This window comes from Haliaeetus albicilla, chromosome 4, assembly GCF_947461875.1.
Source record: "Haliaeetus albicilla chromosome 4, bHalAlb1.1, whole genome shotgun sequence".
In the NCBI taxonomy this organism is placed as follows: domain Eukaryota; kingdom Metazoa; phylum Chordata; class Aves; order Accipitriformes; family Accipitridae; genus Haliaeetus; species Haliaeetus albicilla.
The window spans coordinates 40,256,083-40,269,206 of NC_091486.1; the positions used below are offsets into that span (position 1 = coordinate 40,256,083).

The 13,124-nt window shown below is 40.2% G+C and overlaps 1 protein-coding gene across 6 annotated transcripts in view; it reads right to left on the reverse strand.

The window, feature by feature from the left end:
• The window catches only part of IKZF2 (IKAROS family zinc finger 2), a 122,028-nt gene that overhangs the window by 19,090 nt on the left and 89,814 nt on the right, over nt 1-13,124 (reverse strand). For all 6 annotated transcript variants that reach the window (XM_069782044.1, XM_069782041.1, XM_069782043.1 and 3 more), the window contains one exon: nt 5,083-5,220. In XM_069782044.1, the coding sequence (XP_069638145.1) occupies nt 5,083-5,220 (138 nt within the window). The remainder of the gene's footprint in view (nt 1-5,082; nt 5,221-13,124) is intronic.

Genomic DNA, 13,124 nt, shown 5'->3' on the forward strand with positions numbered 1-13,124 from the left:
ATACCCATCCTCACTGCGATAGGGCAGGTTTGCACGTAAGTGCTACTTCAAGAATTTCCAGCTGTTGCTGTACAGGACACATGAGGCTGGTGGTGGGGACCTAGGGAGGTGCAGAAGGCTCTAAATCCCTCCTAGGAAGACCTGCTAAAAGCATGCTGGCTTTGTAGGACTGTACTTGCCCACAAAATCAGTTGAAAACTTCTTGATTACTGTCATAGCCATCTGATTAAGCCCCAAATGTAGTGACATTTTTATGTCTTACTACAATTAAGTAATACTTAAATAATTCTATCATTGGGCATATGTGTGTAAAATTTCCTAGATGGAATCTGAAACCTTTCTTCCATGAAAAATGAATAGTGCTAAAAAAGACATCTGCTCTTCTCTAAGTCAGGCAAAAATTCTGCTTGGACTCCTTTAGAAGTAAAATCACCACCAATAAAAGCATTTTCTTTCTATCTTTTGTGCTGCAAGCTCTTTTTCCCACCTTAGAACTCAATTCTACAATCCAGAGCACAGCTCTTTTGCAATAGAATCACTGAATCATGCCAATATTTGTGTTACGATGGGAGTAAGTTACTGGAATGTGTTTTGTTATGTAGATTTTCTGGGAGGAGGGAGAGATGGAAATAGTCTAGTTTTGGAAACCATTTAAATTGCATGCAAAACCGGACCAAACAGGTGAGATATCACATTTTAGAAACCCAAAGAGTTAAGCTAAAGATCACCTTGTCAATTCTAGATACATTAATTTTCATTTCAATTTAAAAATATACAAATAAAGGACAAATAAGCCCAGGCTGCTTTTTTTTTTTTTTTTTGAGGAAAAACAAAATAAAAAAGGGGGAAAGCAAATCGACCACACACAACCAACAGTTACAAATCAGATCCTCTGTGGTAGAAGTTCATATGTACACATTTACTCTGCAGTAAATGCAATTCCTTTTTTGTTGTACTTCATTGTACTTCATTCCCTTGGTAGTTTGAGCTACTGAAGAACAGCTGACGTTATAACTAGCTTTGATACAGCAACTCATTTTAGGCTGTGAAAGCTATGGTCTCAGCTCAGGAATGCTTTTTAATTCTAAAAGCTCACGTTTTAGTATGCTTCTGTTCAGGGGTGTTCTTAATCAGCTAGCAGGGTGCGTTCCTAGATTGCCCATGCAAACGTTCACCACCTCTGACACTGTTAATGTTCTCAATTGCAGTTAACGCCAAATGTTGTTTCTAAGCCCATACTTTGAATACATAAACATGGATGCTCTTCAGAACAAGGACTTTATTTTCCTGAAGACATTGGTCTTTCAATCATAGTGTTCAAAGTGGCTATCTCTTAGTTTTTCCTTCTGAATTTGTAAGAAGCCACATACACTATTAAAAAAGTTTATGCTGTTCCTTAGCAAGGAAAGAATAGGGGAAAAAAGAAGTAAAAAAATTACCCAATGCGCTTTTTGCTGATAAATACTTTTGTGTGCAGACAACAGACACTGGGCTAAGTCTCAGCTGGTATAAATTAGTGTTACTCCATCAACCTCAATTTCCTTTCCTAAGCTCACAATATTGCTATTTTAAAAAAGTGTGTGTGTGCAGAGAAGTGACAGGAAATATTCCCATGGACCCTGGTGGGAAGTATCCTGTGGAACCAGCATTTTAACAATGTTTTAAGCAACTATGTAAGAGGGAAGGACACAAGGCCATTGTGTGTTTTATGTGGAGCTGGCCTTTGAGCCTCGCACAGCCTAGGGCTAGGCTTCTTTCTCCTTCTCCTAAAAAGAGTATCCTTCTCCACTCTACTTTAAGAATTTCCTTGGACTTTTTGCTTTGTGGAGATGGAGAAGAGCATATAAACGGGTGTAAACCATAGCTAGCATTTAACATTTCTCCCTGTTTGTTCCCACAAAGGTCATGTTCTTGGCATTCAGAGACTGTCACTTTCGTCACCCCCCACACATCGCTAGCTAGGAGACCGCAGACTAATTTCTACCTCCGCGGCCACCACTGCTTAGCCAAAAGTTGCCAACAACAAAGTCATCAGAGCTGTCTTGCAGCAGCCGTCATGCTGAGCAGGGGACAGGACCTAGCCACAAGGAGGGGCAGCTCAGCAAGCAACCGGCACCCTGCAAGAAGATGGAGAGTGAGCCAGAGACTTGTACATTCCTACCCACATACAGAAACTAGCCCTCCTTCCCCTCCTCTCGCTTCCCCTTGTGGCTTTAGTCAGGTGATCTAGCCATCAGCAAGACAAAGATAATTGAAATTAAAGGCCTCATCAGGCCATGGTGAAAGCACCCAAGTAGATGTCTGTAGCATGCCTATAAACTGATCAACTTGAGCACAATGCTTGAAAAAAGTCCAAACTCTCTAGGGGCTGCCTCCAAGTTTTCTGGAACAATTCATCTCTACAGAAAAAATTTAGCGCAATGTTAAACATTGGCCATATTGGTTGAGACCCAGTACAGCCACTTGCGTCCTTAAAGCAGGATGCCGGTACAGATAAGAAAATTCCCACCTCTACCTATTCTGTGCATAATGGTGAAGTTGTGACCAGGAGTCACACCAAAAGGCATTCAGAGGCTTCAAAACACTCAGCAAGAACAAAATACTTAAAAGTATTTGGAAAGACACTCAGGAAAACTTAACCCCAATGTGATGCAAAATAAACCAATGAATAAACCAAAATCTCCAAAGCATAAACTCAGTCATCCTCAGGAATATCCTTTCCATGTGTGACATGGGAGAGAAGGAAATTAATACATTTTTCAGGGCTAGACTAAGACTTAACTGTAAGCTGAGTAATCATTTGTATACTCTTCCCTGGTGTCTTTATAGTCCCAGGAGAAAGGACTTTGCTGCAGACCCTCTACAGGTTGGTGCTCATGACCCTCACTTCCATGCTGAGCTTCACGGGTGAGCGTGACCCTGGGATGTGAGGTGAGATTTCTTACTGGTCCCAGCTGAATTTGGAGCTCCCTGTCGCTGCCTGTCCTTGCTGTGCCCTCGCTAAACAGCTAACCGAAGACAGTGGATCAAACATCCCCTTAAACATTCACCGAGGGAGATTTAGACATATTTGCCCAGAGGAGGCACTAGTTGAATTTAAAGTGCTGTTTTAAGCTAATTTTGTTGAGAAAGTAAAGTGGTTGTGTGAACATTACTATTTTAAGCCCAGGCAAAGTCAGTCAGGGTGTAAATAAAAGAACTGCCCACATGGGGTTTGCACTGGTTTAACTTCAGTTGGTAGAAAAATCAATGCAAGGACAACCATTCCAGCCTCTTTGGGTAGACAAGGTTAAGGACTTACCCTTCTTGTCATAGCATTAAGCAGCTTAGAAAAAGCTTTAGATTTCCTCAGAAGTACACTATTGACAAGAGTAAACCCAATTTTAATAAATAACTGAATAATAAACCCAGAAGTTGAGTGGAATTTGGGAAGATCTTCCACAACGTGATCTCTGAAACATGCTGGCTGTCGTAACTGTATCAGCCTACTGTTATTCCCCTAAGGAAAGGCTGACTGAAATCATCACCCAGCTGGTTAATAAGGCAGGCATGCTGCTGTAGAGTGAAGAGCGTATATTTTTGGGGGAATGAAGTCGGTGGTTGAACTCCTACTATCAACTAAGCACTCCATCTAACAGACCAAGCACACAACAGGTACCTGCAAATAGCAAAGCCCTGAAATCAGTCTTTCCACCGACTTCTACAAATGTAAATTCAGGCCTAAAGTAGATAATCACTAACTTCAATGTCTTTAAAATCATCCATTACATTTTAAATGTTGATTTTAGTCTCCAGGGTATCTACAAAGATAGTAATTACTTACTAGAGCTGTATGAACATTTTGGCAATACATATTAAATACATTTAGAATGCCTCTATAGGATTAAATTGTTGATGGAAAAGTACTCTAAAAATTTTTGGTCGTTTTTTTCACCAAAAAATAACCCATATTAGAAATGCTGAATAGATTTTATTTCAGCTTGTATTTTAGGTTTCTAGAAATGACCTTTCAGAACTTTTACATAATTAATTTCCAAATGAAGCCATTTGACTCCACTCAACAATGAAAAGCAAAATGGAAAAGAAAGAGGAAATGTTCTTTCAACTTTTCATTTACCTACAATCTAACTTTTTGGTATTCTTAGGTATGTGGTAATTTTTACTCAAAATGGAAAACACATAATTTTTATACTTTCTGATAGTAAGAAATATGAAATACTTGAAGTACCAAACATCTAAAGACAACTTTTAAAAATTAAAGGACGTTCAGTTTTAGAAGAGTTTCCAAAACACTAATTTTGAAAGAAATTATAACAATTTTTGGATAGCTACCATTTAGTATTTATCGCTACAGATAAGCCTACAACCCTGCAGTCTGAGACATTATGTTCATTATCCATAGTAATAGCTACAGAAATTTTTGAAAACAAATTCATGGAGTTTGACATTTCTTGCTTTCAACAATCTTTTTGGCAATCTTCAGTCTTTATGTATATTAACACATGCAGTGTTAGTTAACATATTAATACTAACACATGTAAATGCATATAAACTTTTTTTTTTGTTGTTATAATTACTTTCATCAACACTGTTGAATTCCATTCTGCTCTAGAGATTTTTATATCTATCCCTCCCTTTTTGGGGGATATAAGATAATATTACAGGGAGTAGAAATAATGACTTCTGAAAACCTCCACCATCCTTATCTCTTATAATTATCAGTCACTATCAGAAAGGAAGGGGGGAGAATCATACATCTTATACATGGCTTAGTTCATTTTTAGGGTAACTTTGCACAGGTGACTTTGCTCTATTTTCATGTCTGCATATTTATACACACTAAAAAGTGAAATACTGACTTTAACAATAAAAATAAAAAAGAAAACAAATCAGCAAAACCAATGCTGTTAAATGGACAGAGTGAAGATTTTACCCCATCTTTTCTCCTCCTGCCTATCTGATATTAAGCAATCTATAAGATGGAAATGATGCAAAGTGGAAAGGAAGGAAGAAAAACAGATGGAAAAAAACCCACAAGAGATGCTCTAGGTCCAAGAGACCTCAAAAGCGGTTTCCACCCACCATGGTGACTCATGACCTGCCCGGCAGCCTCCATACTGACATTCTGCAGATAGTTGTGGCAGCGTTCCTTGTGCTCCTCCAGCGAACTGCGCTGCTTGTAGCTCCGGCCACAGTAGTTGCACTTGTGAGGCTTCCCCACTGCGGAAAGAACGAGAGCATCAGGTCAAATCCACTGCAATGCACTTTTGCTATCAAAAAAAAAAATCACACCTTTGCAACAAACAACTCTTGCAATGGAAAGACACCTAAGAAAGGTTACTCAAGTCCCAGACCTTTTTTCCCAGCCCCATTTTCCCACCGCACACACCTCCTCCCACCCGCTGGGTACTTCACCCCATCCGTTTTTCACTCTAACGTGTCGTATCAGCAGAAGGAAAAAGAGGCGGACTTGTTGGTCGCAAAGCAAATAAACAGATGATGAGGGGAAAACAAACCAAACAGCTGAATCACACCTCAGCACTGCCTGTGTGTCACCAAGTCTCGTGGGAAAGAAACTTCTGAGACATTTTGCCCATGGCATGAACAGTTGCCTTCACAAAAAAGAGCTGCCCCAGTGGCCTAATTCTGCTCCCAACAACTGTGGGGAAACCCATTACGTGGCCCAGAGGAGTTCTTCTTTCATTGAGAAAACTTTGCCAAAATTACTAAGGGAAGGTTGGAAAATAAAAGACAACAGAAAGTAACTTTCGTAACAGCACTGTTACATGCCAGAACTGAGCTGCCACCAGTAATGCACAGGACCAGATAATATTAAAATGTATATAATATAAATATATACATACAAAAAATATAAAAGGCCATGTACAATGAAAATCAAGCTAGATGAACACAAGATGTTAACTCCAAATTTTAAATTTTTTTTTTTTTTTTGTTTCACTCAGCAGCATTATGAACAAATGGCAAATGCTTCTTAATACATGCAAAACCTGGCACCAGATTCTCATAAAGTATATCCTTTTCGTAGCATGTCATTAAGAAACCACAAGAATAGCCTAACCCAAGGCCAGAAAGCTAGCCAGAAGTGTATTTTGCCAAGCCGTGCTAATAAAGGCTTTTAATATAATTTAAACCTGTAGAACATGAACATTTTTATTCTTAATAACTAAAGAGCTATTAAGTCAGTACTGCAAGTCTAGTAAAACACCATCAGCTGTGATTTTCAGAGCTGGCTGAGGGATGGGGAAGGTCAAACTTCTTCCAGAGTTTTGGAAATCTTAGGTAAGAATTTTAGTTTCCAGCCAAAGAAATTGAGAACATCCTCTGTTGGATAATATACAGGTTTCTATTGGGTTTGTCCCAATATTGAAAGCTTTTCATGGTCATTTACTTAAAAAAATCCAAGCTGTACTAACTGCAGCCAAAATGCACTGTCACCACTGGGATGGGAAAATGCAGGGCGGACACCTGTAGCCAACAAGAAGCTGGGCAGAGGGCTCCTTGTGTTAGGGCGGAAGCCCTAAACACAAAAGACCCAGAGTCAGGGAAATTTTCTGGGGCGTTTTCAGGACTAGCACATACCCCAGTGTGTGCCCCACACCACCCATATGATGGAAGATGAAAAAGCCTGAGCCTCTGGTATTAGAGCTGGTCAAAAAGTTTCAAATGTTTTTGTCTCAGAAAAAAAGGAATTCGATTAAATGAACACACTTGCAGAAAGTTTCTGTTTTTCTCAAAAAGTTTGTGTGTGCAGTTCAGTGACACAACCCAGTTTTCCACCAGGGAAAAAAGAAAAGCTGCTTTTAATAAGCATCCAAAGCACGGATTTATTTCTCTTTGTTTAGAGATAAGGCTTATCCTCGGGAAAGTATTGTGTCTTGGACCAAACAGTTGTTGTGGTCTTTATTTTATTTTGCTCACTGGCTTACACTGTTGCCATAACTGGTGCTGGTACTGGAAGTCTCAGCAGAGGCCAAGCGTGAGGCTCATTATCATTCCCAGAGTAATTGCCCTTGATGTGAATGATCTGGATCAAGCCTCAGCTCTTAAACATAAACCAGCCATCTCATTCTGGAAGCACCTTTAGGAAAATGCACTGGTGCCTCCCTAAGATGGAAAGACTTATCATCACCATTAGAATGCTTCATCATGCATCTAGATGGTATCAATGTCTATCACTCTGACACCTTTATTAGAAGCTAACTTGGTATCTAATAAAAAAAATCCAACGCAATTGAAGGGATTAAGTTCACCAAGCTGAAGCCGGCCTGAATTAGCCCACCCGGTTTGGCTACACCAGGTTATCAAGCAACTTAGATAAACTGTAAGACACAAGGGAAAGGGATGATTGCTTTCAGCTATTCAAGAGACAGCTACAAATCATTAAATATATTATCATTTAGCACAGAGAAACATATTCTGCTACAAGCTCACAGTACAAAAAACCCCAACATTTTACAATCAAAAAAGTTTATATTACACCTCTTCAAATGGTTGCTCCCTGCATCGCAACAATTTCAGAAACTATTCACACACAAGGCTGAGCTTTTCCAATGATATCTAGAATAGTCAGCTACCCAAATTCCATCAAATTTCAAGGCTCATAGAGGCGATAAAAGCTAATGATAAAGGCATGATTTCTACAGGAAATATGGGATTTGAGGAACGTAACTCCCCAAGGAAAGAAATACTCCAGCACACATGCTCCTTCCTCTGGGGAGGAGATAAGAGAATAAACAACATGTGACAAATGTTAGTCATGTTGCCTAATACGCAACTGGAAGCTGCTCCGACACAACCATGAAGAACAAAGTTTGTGAGCTCCAGTTGAGTAGGATAAAATACAACTCCCTTGGGTTCATTTCCAAATTCTGTCCCCCCGCTCGACAGATGAAATCACATCATAGCCCCAGATGTGTAAAATGTGATTTATACTATAAAATTACACAAAGTGACTGTGACTTGGGTTGCAGGGCAATTGGTCAAGTCAGACCACAGTAGAATCAATTCTCATACCTGTTTGGTAAGAGGTGCAGCTAGCCAAGGTAGCAGTTATGGTCTGGATTTTAGAAACCTTGTCGTTGTGACAAACGTCTCGTCATTGAAATAGCTGCAAATTTCCCCTCATATTCTCAAAGTAACTAATGACAAAAAATATGTATATTTGTGGACATGAACGTTGCCAGTGGGTGCACGTTTTTACATATTTCATATTACCCAATAGAAAGCTGTAAAAGTCTATTAGAGAATTAAATTCCGGTGATCTCCTCAATAGCATACTTTGTTCCACATAACAAACCACCATATGAAAACACATGACTGCCAAGAGAGATTTCAGCCTTTGTCAAATACTGTATAGTAGGTAAACATTAATAGTCAAAATGTACCCCCAAAATATGTGGCTTGCACTACTGGGCACAAGCAGTCTTGGTCTATAGGCTATTGACTTGAAGGCAAGGAGTTCAACACTGCTATAGCCTACCAAAACCCTCTCCAAGCCCCTACTAAATGCAGCTCTTTCCACCACAGAGCCATTTCCACCGTAAAGCCACTTAAGTTTGGCTCAGCTTGCTTGGTATGAAGCTGCCTTCTCCGAGATCCCCACTGAAGACCATGGTACACGGACACCACATTTGACATTGTATGTAACCACAGCTGCCAATGGTAGCAGCACCCAAGAAAAGTCAGTTTGGAAATCCCTGGTTTGTGGTAATTATTCCTTTATCACGTTTTCAGGGTAAGCCATCAGGTAAAAAATTACCATCACTCATTCTCATAGAAGTGACACAATACAGTGAATGCAAACAAGCCCAAAATCTTGAGAAATCTTCTATCTGTTGTTGAACTGGGAAAGACCAAGGCACTGGGCAAACCCCAGCGGCCATACCTATGAAACAGCTAACTTGGAGAACATAAAAAAACCACTTTATATTTCTTACTGAAATGTCAGAATTTCCACGCATTTAAGCTCAGATTCATAGAGATGACAATGTGGCACAGAAAACCCACAGTGGAGTCTCAGCCTCAAGTGGAAAATATTATGACAGTCACAGTGAAAAAGACATTTAAATTTGAAGTACAATTTTTACCATGAAACAGGTAAACTGCTTGTCGAAATTCATAGAGAAACAGAGTTTGCTTGTGAAATTAAAATGCTCATGTGGAGGGAGGAGGGGGAAGAGGAAGAGGACATAAAAGGCAAGGTGTTTCTGAGTTAGGAATACTTTTGAGTCCTGTGGGTGAACTTTGATAGCTGAGAAGTCTGCGTGCAGTGACAATGAGATGGTGTAACTCTAAGGTCAATATTCAAGACAGAAAGCAGACTTGGGCTGAGGGAAACTTCTTTAAAGTCATAAAAAAGGTCAGTGAAAGAGAAAGAGCCCGTAAGGCATTCGTACAGTATTTTGTTCTCAAAAGAGATGGGAGTGCATAGCAGAATATAAAGTAAGTCAAAGGGAAATAACAAGGCATCCCAGGTAATACCTTGCCATAAGCATATAACATGAGAAAGGCTTATAGAACAGGTTAAGAGCAACAATACACTTCGCTGAGCTAAAATCCTGCCTCCATTAAGACCAATGACAAAACATGCACCAGCTTCAGCAGTCAGGATTAACTACTCCCACATTTCCCTGTTTTGGGTACCACATTCTCCTCTGCAGCAGCGCAGATCAGAACTCCTTCCCATCCACCTGCCCACGTCCTGAGTCCCTGCAACAGCTTAACTGCTAACACAACCAGCTCTTACAGGAAAGGGCATTACTACAGCCATGCGACATACGTCAGCCCAATCCAGGGACTAGAGACTTTGCACTGAGCTTTGTATCAGACTTTTATTATTTTTGCATTATTGCCCCATCAGGCCCTTGGAAGGGAAGCCAGCCAAGATTTCTGAACTAAGTGGCCACCTGACGTAGCTACTTTTGGTCTGAAGAAGTCCCTCTGATAGCAGCACACCAAGCATGACTTATTTCTGTAAAATCTGAACTCCCACTCGAACCCTAGCACCCCAGAGCTGGAAGAAACCTCAGTACTCTCTAACTGAAGCTTTTCTGAAGCAGCACTGAAGAAGTTAAAATGGTCTTTTGGGCTGATACTTATACCTGTCAGCGAGGTTGCAGAATTGTCTGTCACAATGATAACCAGTATCAATTCATTATTTCTTCTTTCTTCCCTAAAACTGGAAGCTGCTTGGGAGAGGGGAGCTGTTCTGCAGTTATATAGTGCCTACCCACCCCAAAGCAGCCCTTTGCCTTGAATGGCACTTAACGACAGTAAGATCAGTTTTAATGCAGAGGTAGGAAATATGATTAAAGTGCTGGGTTGGGACTAGGGAGTGTAGGGTTCAACTCTTAGTTATGCTACAAATTTTGTGACTGCAGGCAAGTTATTCTGATTTCCTGTGCTTCAATTATTCATACGTATGATTAAGGTAATAATTCCCTTCTTCACAGCATGTAAATGAATTCATGCACTTTGTGAGATGCACAGAGGCTAATTTGGTGAAGCTCACACAAGTACGTAGACACAGAAAAATGCGGCCCATATCTCTACTGAGAAATTAAGGACTTAATAATACACTGTGATTTTATTAGATAAGGGAGTGAACATTAAAGAGTGGGAGGAGATATTCAGGGTGGCGCAGAGTAGAGGATCAAGCAGGAATAAGAAAATCAAACCAGAAAAAAAATAGGTGGCATATGAGGCAATTTGCAGGCATGGTGTCCCTTCAGGCTGCGAAATGATCAGCCCAAGGGAATGTAAAATGCCCCTGAGCTTAGTGACATTTAACACCACACAAGACAAAAAAACCAGAGTGTGCAATAGTCACAAAAAGGTAGATATAATAGCTACTGTGGTCCTTCCACCTCCAGCTTCCCCCAGCTGAGGAAGCAATTGTCAGAGCCAGGGAGGTCCAAGGCAGTGCCGAGGTTTCGGCAGGAGGGCTGAGGCTGCACAGAGGCAACACACAGTCCCTCCAGTTTGCTACTGTAATTAAACAGTGCACTTAAGCTTTTCTAGAGCTGCCTAACTCAAAGCTTCACACACAAAAATATTTACATGAATAATAGACCCCTGAACAAATTAATCACAAAAAACCCTAAAGCGAGACCTAAGCCCATGCTGGCTCTGAGCAGCACGTAGCTTTGCAAAGGAAACTGCCTCCCACTCTGCTGCTGTATCTCGCTGCTGTGCTTAATGACTGTAAATGTGTTCATTGAAATTCATGGGAGCTCTTTGATTTGTTGCCTTTTTTTTTTTTGCCTGGGAGATTACACACACACACACAAACAAATCGGTATATACCAGAGTTCAGAAATAACAGCAAGTCCCATAGCTAACCTGAGATTGTCCAAGACAACCTGCATGCAAAAGTCACGACATGTAAATATCTAAAATAAATGCTGCTAGAACACACAAACACACAGGCTTGTGACACGCAGTGTCAAGTACCTCCACTTCTGAGCACCCAACCTGTGACATCTTAAAGCAGTCTGATTTTCAGAAAGAACCAAATCTCTAATCACATTATGAAAACTTTGCCCTTAATCTTTTAATGCTTGCCAGTCCAAGCAGAGACAGCAATACCTGGGGTACATTTCATGGGATGCTGATACGTTTCTGGACCTCATGGATTTCTGATGTGTCCCTTCTGCTAGCACTTTTTAGATTATGGTATTTTGGGCCAAGTATTAGGGTTCATGATATCATGTGGTAAAGAACAGGTTTGCTAGATCATATGGAAGAGGAGACCATACAGCTAGATCTGTGCTTAAAAAGGTTTCTGGACACTCTGGACACCTCAAAAGGTTCAAAAACCAAAATGCAGCATTACAATAGGAGAAGCCTACATACATGCCACTAAGCAACTAGTATTTCTTGACTTGGAGCTTGATATAGAGCTGTTGGCTCACTTCATGACCTCATGGCCCAATGCCTCTTAGTAAAGGTTATTATCAATTGCCTATTGATACGTGTGTGGCTGTTCAACATTTTATTGATACATGTGTGGCTGTTCAACATTTTATTGATACATGTGTGGCTGTTCAACATTTTGTGAGCCTCCCAGCAAATGAGAAATGGCTTATCCTGACTTTTTTTGCACAGCAGCAGTCAATGATAAGTTACTTCTGTCGACAACTACCATGTACTATTACAGTAGCCCTATAGAGCTAGCAGTGAAACACCACTACATACTCATGGTACATCAGCATGCAGTAAAACAATGGCAAAACATTGCACCTACACACCCTTTGTTTTCTAGACACACCTGCCTTTCCTATAAATATCTCCAGGGCACAAACCAGCAGCTTGACACCTGCATCTACCTGCCAGTTGTTTACGGTATCGTAAAATAAGCAGCTAGCGGTGAAATACTGTACTAGTGTTCAGTCCTCCCTTGATCTTCTGTGGCAAGCACTATTAAACATCAGATTATACACAAACTCCAAAGACTTCATCCATGCTACATTTTGGCTAGAACGGACCACAAAAACACTTGCATGCACATGTGGAAAACAAGTAAATACTCTAGTCAGAACAAACTTTCAAGCATCTATACCTTCTCTACATATAAAAACACGGGTCAGACTCTGGTGTAAATCAGTATACGTTAGTGCTCATGTACAAGAGTTAAGGGGTTGGGCTCCTTATTTGTACCTTAAAGGTGGTTCTGTCTGCAGCCTTTTATTACTTTAGTAGTTTATTACTATTTCTCTTGCAGCTACTGGTGGCTCTATTATTTAAGCTGATTCATCAGATTGTGTTTATTTATTAACTGATCTGCAGGATTTTACAGATAAAACAATGTTCCAATCTGCCACAAGGGTTATAAATAAGTAGGTGGCATTTTTGTGCCAGAAGTTTAAGAAACAAACAAACAAACTCCTGTTTCATTGGCACAGTCACAGAATTACTGAAATCTCCCTAACCATCCAGGACTCCTGCCACAGTCTCTCAGCACCCATTAGATAATTAAAACCAGAAAAGCAAGAATATTAGACCCCATTTTCTTCCTTAGCAGCACAGAAGACAAACAGTTCACTTTGTAGGTTTGTATTTTGTATCTATGTATGTGTGAAAAACAAAGAAAAACACACATGTCT